General features: G+C 37.4%; 1 protein-coding gene across 3 annotated transcripts in view; it reads left to right on the forward strand.

Moving 5' to 3' along the window:
• The window catches only part of LOC138710512 (E3 ubiquitin-protein ligase TRIM45), a 178,029-nt gene that overhangs the window by 136,013 nt on the left and 27,911 nt on the right, over window positions 1–14,105 (forward strand). For all 3 annotated transcript variants that reach the window (XM_069841460.1, XM_069841461.1, XM_069841459.1), the window contains exons 4-5: window positions 8,485–8,865; window positions 10,009–10,233. In XM_069841460.1, coding sequence (XP_069697561.1) covers window positions 8,485–8,865; window positions 10,009–10,233 — 606 coding nt within the window. The remainder of the gene's footprint in view (window positions 1–8,484; window positions 8,866–10,008; window positions 10,234–14,105) is intronic.

Here is a 14,105-nt window from a genome sequence, read left to right on the forward strand (position 1 = left end):
ATTTATATTAAAAAAAGGCAGAAAGCGGCAACATAAAACTGTGACGTTTCAATCACAAAGGTATAATTCATATATATTTACTTTCAAAATGAAGATAGATTTAACCATAGCCCTCTCCAGTCATGGCCCGGTCCACACTACGTGGCAACGTCGGACAGCACGTTAGTTGCCGTCCTATTCTGTTGCGTAACTGTTAAATTCGAGAAAAGCCGTAGGCTACATCGTTTTTCTGTTTCAAAGGAAAAGTAATGACTTCCTAAATATTCGATGAGTTCACTAAACATTATAAATCACCCTATTATTGTCAGTTTTAACGCACAATGTTTTGCAATCCACATACATGTATTTGTTGTAAAATATCTTTACATATTGTATTTCTGCTGAACTTGGCCCTGTAAGTTGTTTAACCAAAACAAGTCTTATCACTTATCACCTTTTCAAAATTACCAAAATGCAGCACTAATTAAAAAAGTTATCAGTACAATACTTTTCGCGAGATCATCCGTTTTATTTGCAGCAACCCCAGACAATCGTCCATTTTCGTAGTCTGCAGTTCCTTATACTTGAATTTAATCTACTTGATTCTTCACAATTTTTTTCACTGAATACTGCCTAACATGCACAAGAACTATCTAGTCTCAAATATTGAAGGAGGGGATACTTTAAACAACGAGGGAAGTTTTCTTAGATAGGCTATCGAGGGTGCGGTAATGACAAGATGTTGTTCAGTCTAATCATATCCTAACACTTGGCATTCTGGATATAAAATAAAAATGAGTTTATAAATTATTGAGGATACATCGTACTGTCGTCCTGGGTGATGTAGTCGGTATAGTACCGGTCTTCTGTGCCCGAGGTTGCGGGTTCGATCCCGGCGTAGGTCGATGGCATATAAGCGTGCTTAAATGCGACAGGTTATGTCATTAGATTTACTGGCATGTAAAAGAACTCCTGCTGGACAAAATTCCGGAATATCGGCGAATTCATTCTGTGAGCAAAGAATTTCTACAGCTATTAGCAAGTTAGAGGCTGTCCATATTAAAACTTCATGTGCATTTGCACACTAAAATCCCTGTTTATTCTAATGCTAACAGTTATTTTAGGAGCATTAGTTACGTTTAGTTCATACACTATTCAACAAGATTCGTTTTTAAATAGTGACCCGTCTTTTTTAGACAGTTTCTTTGATATATTTTCCAAAAAATTAGGAAAATGCTATACACTGTTTTCTTCGTCTGCCTCTTTCTTTTCGGTTTTTAAGGCGATTGTCAATTTCTTCTCTCCTCTGTTGCGGATTTTTCCATTTAGTTTGTCACACTGCTTAGATATGAAGGAAAATTTGGAAACGCATTCGAAATTGCACCTCCACACAAAACTGGATGACCGCGTTTACGAAACCTCGTCTTTTCGTCCTTGCCGGTGTAGTTCCCAAAGCTCAAGTCAGTTTTTCTGAAAATATTCCTTTCATACCACAGATGTGTTGATTGGTGACAAGTCTCCCCGTGAAACCCAACGAATCCATTTAGTGCGTACTTCGGGATCTTTAGGAAACCGAAAACAACTTATAATATTATCCTTCTGCTTTTATTGTCTTATCGTAGTTACCTAAGCAGCCCGTCATTACACGTACATCTATCTGACATGCTTATGAAAAATTTATGTTATCACAGACAACATAACAATGGAAATATAGGCGCAAATGCACAAGCGAGGAGAGCGTCTTACACTGAAACACATGGCACATTACTGAGCTGATAGGACGGGCTGCGACGTTGCCACAATTACCAGGGCCGGGCCATGACTAGAGAGGGCTATGATTTAACACATTTAAAAAGGCATTCTGTCAAAGTTCCGGTATATGCTCATAACTAATGTCGGTTTTGGAACAAAATTTTAGTTACGGTGTGTTGTGGCAACAAATTACTGTAATCTTCAAATTAAAGACCGTTAGATTCTACAGTTTTCATTCATTCATTCATTCATTAATTCATTCATTCATTTTATTCCATAGATCTTATATGAGCAATGAAGCTTTAATATGTGGAACAAGTCAAAATTTTACAATATTACAATTACAACTTTTACAAATTTTTATAGTTTTACAATTTACAATTTTCACAATTTTGTGCAATTTTTTACAATATTTTGACGAGATGTAGTGAGATGAGTTGAGGTCCGAGGATTCGCCAAAATATTACCCGGCATTTGCCTTTTGGTTGGGGAAAACCTCGGAAAAACCCAACCAGGTAATCTAATCAAAGGGGGGGTAATCTAATCAAAGGGGTTGATGCCAAGGACTTGCCATACACCATCCGGCTTCAGTCCCACGGCTGTGGAAAACCTCGGAAGAAACCAAAGACCAAAGGGGGATCCAACCCAAGCCCGAACGCAGCTCCGGATCAGCAGCCCAGTGAGTCTGCCGACTGAGCTACATCGATGGCTCTACTAAAAGTATGCAATACATAGCCAATCAGATTATTAAATTTACAAACGCAAACGATCATTCATCAGCTGAGCTATATGTATAATACAAAACAAGTAAGTTAATTAAATTTAAGACATAAACAATTCAACCAGTTGTGATATACAGAAATTGTCCACACCTGTGGAGTAACGGCTAGCGCGTCTGGCCGCGAAACCAGGTGGCCCGGGTTCGATTCCCAGTTGGGGCAAGTTACCTGGTTGAGGTTTTTTCCGGCGTTTTCCCTCAACTCAATATGAGCAAATGCTGGATAACTTTCGGTGCTGGACTCCGGACTCATTTCACCGGCATTATCACCTTCATCTCATTCAGACGCTAAATAACCTAAGATGTTGATAAAGCGTCGTAAAATAACCTACTAAAATAAATTAAAATATACAGAAATTGATAATACATATCATGCAAACTACTTCAAATTACAAACACAAACAATTTATCAATAGAGCTATATAATTACTATTCAATTTAAAGTATATACAATTCATCGGCCAACACTATACAAATATATACAATACAAAGTAGCATACTTTCATTAAGCTATACAAATTTGTGCAATTAATATCAAGTAGATTAATTCAATTTATAATCATAAACAATTCATCAGTTGAGCTATACAGACTACTATACAATTTACAGCATATACAATTCATCAATTGAGCTATACAGACTACCATTCAGAAAGCCTTTCAGCGAGATATTATGTTATTCCGCGATGACTGTACCAGTTTCTGGTATTTGTTGCGGAGAATCCGGTACCGGTAATACCCATTTCAACGGCTTTCAAGTTCTATAAATTTTTTCCACGCAGGAAGTGGGCCGTGGATTGAAATAGTTGGTAATCTGAAGGCGCAAGTTCAGGGCTTTAAGTTCACAACAATCAGATTTTGTTTTGGCATCCTTAGCAGTCTTTCTTACATCAAGTAGTTTCGTGAAAATATGGAGCATCTGTCTGTGTTCCTTTCCACGGTGATATATTTCATTTCGTTCTAAATTTACCTATAAATGAGAAACGTGAAATTTGTCAATACTATGGATATAATAATAAAAATAATAATTTGTTTACCAGAGCTTCCTCAAATCAGAGGCTGCCATTAGTCAAAGCATAGGCCTAGAAAACAAAAAAGTGAACAAATAGACAATGAAAGATAACAGAGTATCTAAGAAAAATGACAAGTAAACCAGTGCTGGGCATCGGGAGCGGAACCAGTCTCTAATTAATATTCACCCGTCACTATAGCTTACTTTCAGTTCTGAAAATGAGTACCACCAAAGAAAGGTATGACATTGCGATCCTTTATTTACAGCGAAAAGAAGGAACATGGAAATTGTGCTACAGCCCGTAAATTTTGTGTAAGTGAAAGTTGCATCAGGGACTGGAGAAAAAGAAGGAACTATTATTGAACAACAATGGAAACAGGAGATCTTTTCATGGTCAGAGAGCTAAATTTTCCATTATGGAGGGAAAGTTGATCGAATTATATTGAAGAAACGGCAGCTTAGCTACTCACTTTCGACATAAATGTGCTACCTAGGCCTAAAGGCCCTGACTCTGTTCTGGATAACATTTATTGTTAACTCAGCTATATTTTTATTTAACTGTTTTTAATTTGTCGTGAATGTATTTGTTGACATTTTTTAAAGCGGGTTGCGCAGCTTATTAGAGCGCGCGGGATATTCGAGAAAATACGGTAATAAGTCTGTGAAACCATTTTCTAACTCAACACTGCTGTTTTAGCAAATTTTTAACCAATTAGCCAAAACTTAAAAAAAATGCATTTTGTACTATAGCATATTAGCAGTCCTTATAGTTTTAAACATAGGCTATATGAACTTAATTCCATTCCTAAGTAAGGGAGAGGACTTTTTTCCGTCCATCATGTGTTGTTCTTTATAGTCTCGACGATAATGTTGACGTCAATATCTACGATTATTTGAGACTGATTGATGATTAAAGAGATGGCGTGGCTTATGGTTCATGGTTCTCTTGTTCAGTTTCATGTCATTTTCTATTTTATTTTATGAAGTCAATATTTCGAAATAATTAAAAATGAAATACTTGAAATATGTTCAGAATACGACCTACAGAAGAGAGCATTTCAATTAAACGGTATCGTCAAAAAATTGAATAATGAAAATTTTTCATGGAAAAATAAAACCTATAGGAAAAAAATTATGAAGATTCGAAGTACAGTAGAACTGGAAGGAATTAACATTATTGAACAAGTATTTGAATTTAATTATCATGGGCATCTAATCTCTGAAAAATTATATAGAGCTAATATTACAGAAGTACAACAACATAAAATATTATTAAACCGAATTTTGGGAAGAAGATGTACATAAAAACAAAATTACTCTTACATAACTTGACAGAAGAAGCTCAAATGACATTTTTACTTCCACATTTAGGTTTGATCTGGACAAAGAAAAAGAAAAAGTACAGACATTCGAAAGAAATTAAAACCTCAGAATATGGTAGAAGATATCCAAGTATATTAGCTGGCTATATCATCTACAGAGAATGTAATCAACTTGTTTACTGGAAAAAAGCATTCCAATACCAACCTAAATTTTTATTTTAGGTTATTTTACGACGCTTTATCAACATCTTTGGTTATTTAGCGCCTGAATGAGATGAAGGTGATAATGCCGGTGAAATGAGTCCGGGATCCAGCACCGAAAGTTACCCAGCATTGCTCATATTGGGTTGAGGGAAAACCCCGAAAAAAAACCTCAACCAGGTAATTTTCCTCGACCGGAAATCGAACCCAGGCCACCTGGTTTCGCGGCGAGACGCGCTGACCGTTACTCCACAGGTGTGGACACCAACCTAAAGGGTACCGGGATAGAGGAAGGCCTAAACAACGATGGTCAAATCAAGAATAAGCCTTGAGACATAGAAATAGGTTCAAATAAACCTAAAACTCCTAAAACTAAACCTCTCATGATGATGATATTACTTCAAATAAGTTTATTTTTTATTTAGGTAATCTTTAGATGCTGAACATCTGTTTCACAGATCTGCAAACATTTCTTCGAAGATTATTATATTGTAGTAGGTTCATAAACATAATGCGGCAATTGGGAAACGGGACTCGTGTTATAGAGTCCGGAGTTTTATGTAATATTGATTATAAAAATAAATATTACATAAACATGTAACCAAAACCTCAAAATGTATAATTAATATATGTAATATCAAAATTTTGTACACGATGTTAAAACTGTTGTTAATTATTTAATTTCTTCTAAATAGAAAAAAACATTAATTCTATGTATGATAGTCTCTCGCCTCTAGACTCAAGGACTGAGGGTTCAAATCCGGCTGAGTCGATGGAATTTTTAGAGTGCAAAAGTCCGGATCGCAAGTCAATCGGAAGGAACTTAAGAAAGCAGTGTGTCCTGTGTCGGAGTTGTCCCACACGTTAAAGACCTCCAAGTCTAAAGTCAAGTCTCTGGACAAAATTTATCCTCTCTCGCGCCCTAGTAATACCTTAGTTGCATATTAGGCGGCGCTTGAGGCGATGAGCTTGTCCTTTGCCCTTCTGTCCCAGTCGGCAAATAAGTGTAACTAAATTCCTTTTAAGAATTGAAACTTCCATCAGGGGGTACAGTGGAATTCAAAGATATCTGACCTACAATTTTCTGATCATGTAAACGAAATTTCTAACCACGGGATAAGTTAAACCAATTATATAAAAAAAATAGACAGAATTTGAAATAGTTCCGCTAGTTTTGAATACGTAACACTATTAGTGGGATGGGTAAAAAAGTGTTGGGAAAAATGCTTATGTCAAAATAAGTATACATTTTCTCATAATTAACAGTATTCAACGGTTTCCCGCTAACTCTAATCCCCATTTCAGTTTGGTAGAGAGGCTTTTCCCTCTACTCACACTCTTTACCATCTGTGACTAATTGACTTGAACATAGTGAAAATTCCTATTATTGAAAATGATTACCGGTAATCTATATTTCGGAAATCTATACTAAGCGCTTGTATTTCATTTTATTGTTGTTTATATCAACTGGCACATTAAAAACCTACTGACAGCAGAAGATAAATGTTTTTTTCACCCCTAGTTACTACTCTAGGCATACACAACGGGACAATCTGCACTGTGTCACTCCCCCCTGACTTTATAATACAAACTAACATCCCTTAATTTAATTAATTGTTAGTTGAAAATATTGTAAGAACGACACTAAAATATACTGAAACATGTAATTGTCAAACATCTGTGTCACTGTATTTTATATCCACTTATGTAGCCTACTTTATTTAACATTTTATTTTCTTGTGTGTACAACTTGGGAGGTGCAGGTATAAGAGGTAACAGCTACCAGTCTGTTACTGACGGACTCAGGGAAAGTAGAAGGGGAAAGAAATGCCTTCGCATCCTCTCAACTTGTATGAAATGTCGTTTAGTACTGTTTACAATCAATAGAAAGGGATGAAATTTTAAATTATACAATGCGGGTATATTTATGCACTATTGGCAACACTGACTGCTATCTTCGCCATCTATGCATAGAAGTGATAAGTAAAAAACCTTCACTTACACGAACAAATTATTGATCACTATCGATTAGTAGGGTCACGTATCTTTGAACGCCAGTGTACAGTATGTACTGCATCTTCCGGCATTGGAATGATGTGTTAAATACACACATGAATAATCTGATCATTGCTGATTCAAAGTATCTTCCTGCTACACATAACGTAAGGTACAACTTCATCTCTAAGGCTCAGTAGCGGCTGGTGGTCAAAATAATGAGTGTGCTACAATCTCTATATCTGCCTACTATATACACTTATATGTACAGTATTTATCTTAATTTGAGACTCGCCTAGTGACGAAATATGAAGTTCCTTCCTACTGCAGAACTTGTCAATTACCCTGGTGTTAAACCCTCCATCTTGGGCATCATACTCTTTTCTATTGACAGTATTGCAAGAGGAGTGAGACGGTCCTGGGACATAGTGTTCCTTAAAAACCGTTTTTATGCGTTTCATGCAAGAAAAACATCTTTCTGGCTCAGCAGTGGCCATTGGTGTTGTAACCAAAATATTTAACAACTTCGTTACTTCACGGAATAGATCCTGTAAATTGTTGGAGACTATGTATTGTAACAATTGAACAGACATCTATATTTTGGAAGTCGGAATTTCCATATAGAACTCCAAGTTGTGTCTTTAACACTCTTTTGTTCAGTATAGTATAGCTGTTGACAGCAACTTCAAGTTCGCGTTCACGAAAATTATACGAAAAATTCTAAAAAATTTTGCTGTTTAACAATTTTGTTGCGTCTAGGTAGCTTAAAGACTGGAAACGGTGAGTAGTTTCCTGAATTATACAGTCACATACTTCCTTGGCTTCAATTTTCTAGGATTCCATTTTCCGTCGCTTGCTAGCTGAAACAGGAGGAACCTCATAGGCCTACAGGTAGATGGCAGCAGCAGTCTGATATTTGAATTACCAAATACATTGTAAATAGTTCCGAGTTCTTCCACAAACAAGCATTCTTTCGTTACGCTTTACTTTTGCAATCTCCAAGCTGTGTTGTGCTGAAGCTGACTACAGCACTTTCCCGCGTAAAAATAGCCAATCAGAGCAGTGATTTCAGCTTCGTACATGCGCATAAATGTCTACATTCTCATATGAAGTTCAGAGTAGCACAACCAAAGAGCTTGTTATATATTACAAACTATTTGAGCACAACGAACCCCCTGAGGCACCAAAGAGCGAAGAGCGAAGAATAAACACTCGATAATGCGTCATGAATATAACCACGGGAATTGTTAAATGACAGATCAGATACTATGGTATTACAAATACATTATTTGAGCAAAAATTATCACTGCGCTGTAGCACTGTAGCACATAGGGACGGGCCGCCCCTGCTAAGGCTTCTTTATTGATTAAGCTATGATATCAGTAGGGCTTCCCATAAGTCAAGGGCAAGCAATCGACACAAATTGTGTTTGTTTCTCTTACCAAGGCCTCCAGTCGCTGCACAGACTGTCTGCTGAGTCTGTGTACGTTCTGCTCGGAGGCGCACCAACGGCAGCGGGTGACGGCGGGCCACGAAGTCCTCGCCCTCCACGAGGCCCGTCAGCGCGGCATCACCCGCGTTCGCCGGCAGGCCATGTGCCCCGCCCACCCAGAACTGGAGCTGCAGCTGTTCTGCGCCCCCTGCGGCCAGGTGGCGTGCCGCGAGTGCTGCTTGCTGGACCACCGCGGCCATGCCTGCGACACCTCGACCAGGGCGGCTCAAGTGTACACGCGCAGCATCCGAGACTCGCTGGAGAGGGCCCGTCCCATGGCGGAGGAGGCCGTAGTCAGCCTGGACAGGCTTCGTCGTCTGAGCAAGAAAATAGAGGTAGGCCTACCTTGTCTGAGGCGACAGATGCATCGTGCATTTTTTATTCGTTATTTAATGACGCTGCATCAGCTACTAGGTTATTTAGCATCGATGGGATTGGTGATAGCGAGATGAGGCCGAGAATTCACCAAAGATTACCTGACATTCGCCTTACGGTTGGGAAAAAACCTCGGAAAAAATCCAACCAGGTAATCAGTCCAAATGGGAACGAACCTACGCCCGAGCAAACTCCGGATCGGCAGGCAAGCGCCTCAGCCGACTGAGCTACATCATTATGTATTTAATACATAAGTAATGCATAGGCCTACAGGATCTTTCAAATGGTCGTTTACAATGCCTCAAGAATGATACAGGATGTAAAAGAAACGTGCCAAAATATTGCACATGCATTGTTTTCCCACTAGGGGCGCTGATAAGGTAGATCGCTTAGGGATCTTATCAGTTTTTTATTGAATGCAAGAACTAGGTAACTCAATTTTTTACATTGAAAAAATTAAAGAAATAGTTCTTGCATTGGCTGAACTCAACACTTGCTACATGTAACTTTTCTATATTATTTTCTGGCAGAAGGTTACAACTTCTTACAGCGATCACTTTGTGTCTCTAGAGTGGTTTGCTACAATTTAGAGGTTATTTTAGAGGTTATTTTCAATGATTAAAGAACTTTATTCTGCCGCATGTGTGGAGCTGCTATCTGCAAAGTATAGCAGCTCCATCGAACAATTAAACACATTTAATCCTTTGCATTTTTCATGCGAAAATTAGGAGATTACCAAGAAACATTCAGAATTCATAGGAACAACAGAAATCAATAATAATGTTTTATAACTCTCATTTCCTATATTTGCAATGAATACAACACACAAATCTATAACCATTGCAATCTAAATCATGAAATTCGCTTGTGCTATTCGAACTGGTAGTCACGTGCCGCTCTTCTTGACAACTTCAAATTGTCTCGCTTACCCTTTGTCACCGATAAAAATTTCTTGTTTTTACTCCTGCTTTGAATGGCTTTACTTTATTTGGACAACTCCATTACCACTTTTGGAAAGTTCCAGTTTTGGTGTTAAGATGCAGAGACAATTTTTTTCAGTACATTACAGAAACTACATTGCTCTCTGTTCAAATTTATTTCAGGTCCGGTGTAGTGAGGTGCAGGAAGAAGTGGATAGGTTCATAGACTCGTACATTTCAGCTCTGGAAGATCATCGACGTGCTCTCCAGCTCCAGGTGCAGGAAGCCCACGAGGCGAAGCTCCACACAGTCCACACGCAGCAGCTTGAGCTGGAAAGGCATGCAGAAGACACTCGGTGTGCAGTTTCATTTGCTGAAGATCTTCTGGCAGAGGGCTCAGATATTGAGGTATGATTCTGCATGAATATCCCCTCAGCTACATTGTATTATTAGCAGCCCTAGGAAGTTCGTACCAAAACATAGTTTTCGGGTTGGATACAGCCACGCATATCGATCACGCCAGCTCTACTGCGTGTTCAATGCAAAGTGTGTCATGGCTCACTGTATGACGTCATGTGGCTAGTCGATGAGCCTAGACAATTTAATCTTCCTATACTTCCGCAGAGGCGTATTACCTATGTGCCTAGCAAGTACGGCGTTCATTCTGAAGAGTACTTACCGATACGTACGGTAACTCCAGTAGTGGCAGGAATGTGAACTGTTTGGAAACACGTACTGGGTTAGTTTTTTTTCTTACTGTCGGGATATGGGGAGAGGGTTAAGACGATTACTTACGTACAGTATTTGTTGACATTAACTTCTACTGTCAACATGGACACTGAACACTTGATTTATGTTGTGGAATGTTGCCGTACGCAACCGATGATAACAAATATCCTGCGTACGACTTGCCCGAGCAAAAAACAGTTCGAAAGAGGTTATGATAGCACACAGACCGTACAGACCGCCATCTGTTGCTACGACGTTCAAGTTATACCGTACACATTCTCAAGTTCAGATTGAACGCCTTAAAAATAGGCAACTTCTCTGACATAAAAGCTGAAACTCGCTTCAAATCGCTGACTCACAACAGTGACGTCATGACACACTTTGAAATGAACACCCAGAATTGCACTAGCTGTCGTCTGTGTATACTATACTCTGTTCATATAAACAACTCACAATACATCTGCAAGTGTGGATGGATGACTTTCGTAACTACATTACAGCAATATGGACAGTAGAGAAGCAGTTTCATTACGTGCTAACATTTGCAGTGGAGTTGTATAGTCTAGTGGGCGGTTTTTAACATTGCAGAATTTAAATCTTCCAATAATACGGAGTTGAATGCAGTGCTTCAAGATTTGCTGATGATCATATACCAATTAATTTTGAAAACATTTTCTGGAAATTTTGTAATGTGGAAATATAATGTTCAGGGTATCCGACTTAAGCCGTTCATTTTTGCTTAGGCCGCCCAAATAACAGGCGAAACATATAGGAGGTATTTAATGGTTTAGTAGGCGGAATCAAGGGTGGATATAAAGTTCATTGATATTTCTTAATATACTAGTTATATCCAATTCTTCAAATTAATTTATTTGTTTTGTTTCATTCGGAATAAGCAAGAATCTTCAAATAACAGGCAGCGCAGCATTCTAACACAATTGATTAATTTATTTCAGTATACTTTGAATATTTCTCGCCTACTGACACTACCAAGAGAAGTCAAAACCTGGGTACACCAAGAAAAAAGTTGGATTCAGAGTGTGACAGATTTTATTATAATCTAAGACAGTGATGTCAAAGCAAGCGCATTTTTCTGACCTTGACGTCGTGCGCGGGCAGCAAGCGCTAAGTATGGAAAGAGGAAGGGTTGTGTATATGAATAAGCAATCTGTTGGATTAAGATAACAGTGGTGCACAAACTTCAAACGGAACGTGAAATTTTATGTCGTTATTTTTATATGGTTTCCTTCTGTTTATCTATATTGTCTGTAAAACAAAAGTACTAACACTGATTTCTTAAAATTGCACTTGTGTTTTAAATCTTAATAACATAATAGAGAGTTAAGAGGATATATTCATTTAAATTCCATAGTAGTATAATATTATACTGTATTAAGTGGATGACACACATCATTCATAAAGAAAGTGATATTCCAAAGAAAGAGATTGAGTATGACATGATAAGTTGGAATTTATATTGATGGTATCTTTAGCCTAACAAAAGTAATCAATAAACTAATCAAAACAATATTACAGTACAAAGCAAAGTTACCTAGGTACTGTATCTGTTTTAAGTATAACTAATATTACATCACAAAACTCCAATCGCATTATGCTTTTAAGGTGATATTGTGAGCAACTTCCTATCATCACAATATTAAATTATTTTCTCGAAATCTGCTGAAGCTATATAGCTGACATTTTTACAACACATGGGCACGTATCTTTTGCTTATGATGTAACAGTAGTTGCTTTGTTAATTCATTTCCTTACAAACAATTTCCATGCGAACATTTTCAAAATTTTCAATACACTATCTTCAGTAATACGTATAGACCTATACGGTATATTAGATTTACGAAAACATTCTGTAAGGCTACTAAATAAATAGGCCTATACCTGAAAATTTCACTTTCCTATACGAAAAGTTGAGAAAATATTTCTTTTGAATAAAAAAATCAAACTTGTGAAAAATGAGCATTAAAATTAAAACTTACATTCTTATAATGCAATTATACTTTCAGGCAAATCTAAAAATTAAAAATTAACAAGGGTACAGTTTTAATAAGTTCTCTTCCCTTTATCAATACTGGCCATCCCTGAATATAGCTCGACCAAGGGGCATATAGGCTACCACCTCTTTCGTCTGTCTCTTTTCTTTCCGCTGTAAAGCGCTCAGGCTCTCCTGGGCTCTAAAGCGCGCGCTTGCTCCTGTGGGCATCAATTGACATGCCTGATCTAAGACATACGAGATCAATAACAACCCATATGGAATTTGGCGGTGTCGACGTAGTTTGGAGCTTTCCACTGCTGTGGAACATCCTGGTTCATATAATGTTACGATGGATTGCGTATTTCTATTTTAAAGTTGTATTAATTAGAATATTCTAGAATCACCTGAAATCGAAGTTCGAAATTAAGAAGTTCGAAAGGAAGGACGGGATATCAAACCTTCTCAAACAGTCGAAACATTCATATGAACATATCACTCTGGCTAAGAGCCATTAACTATCCTCGAGAGATCAGCGTATTATAAATGTTTGTCTTTTTACTCAGACGCATCGTATGAATTAATGTATCAATTAGTCCACCGAACCTTTGTCCATTTATTATTTTAGCTATTCTCAATCGTCACTTGAACTAAAATACAAGCGCTACGAGTTTGAGAACTTCAACGACGAAAAGCCTTTTGTGTCCACCCTTAGTCGTGTTGTGCGTGATGTCTAAAACAATTATGAACGTCTTGAGTCTGACCCCTGTACAAAACGAATACTGGTTCAGGGACACTGTGCTACGAAATAATGTTGGTATGTTTCAGTATACCTTCAAACAATTGTGCTGCGGAAACCATTCTGCTGCAGTCCAGAAATATAGAAATGACTGACGCCGCGAGATGTGGAGGGATAGTATTATATTATTGTTCAAATATATATACCAATCCACAGAAGTCCCTGTAGTCATTAAAACAAAAATTAAAAGTGTTTTTGAAATGAATTGTGGATTTAATGTGATGTCCCATATACGACACTATTAGATTCACAAAGCTGTTGCACACTTGGAGATACAGTAAGGAATTCTGTATTATATTTCAGATTTGATTCAGTTACGTCTTATGACATAGAACGAAAATTTTCAGGATACAAATATTGTTTTTTTGAACATGAAAGAAAATGTATCTATTTTGATAAACTGAAAATGTACCTTATTATTAATTGTAGCAAGGCTAGATACATACAATTATGTAGGTTTTTTTTGTTAGTTTTGTATATGGGTAAACTATTTTATATTGAAAATTACAAACATTCTAGTTGCCAATTATTGTCTTTTTTTACAATATTATTTGTTCACTTTGTTCGTTATTGGCACAAAGACAAGTTTGGTTACCACCCGACTATACATTCTTTGGCTGTTTGTTGAAGTTGAGAGCTGTACTACTACTGTAATTCGGTAAATATATAATCCATGCTAGATGGCAGCTCCTAATGATCAGTGAAGTCGCTTGTGCATATAGGTCCTACGCTTTATATTTGTAGTATGTGATTCAAATATTA

Source organism: Periplaneta americana, chromosome 12, assembly GCF_040183065.1.
Source record: "Periplaneta americana isolate PAMFEO1 chromosome 12, P.americana_PAMFEO1_priV1, whole genome shotgun sequence".
Lineage (NCBI taxonomy): Eukaryota > Metazoa > Arthropoda > Insecta > Blattodea > Blattidae > Periplaneta > Periplaneta americana.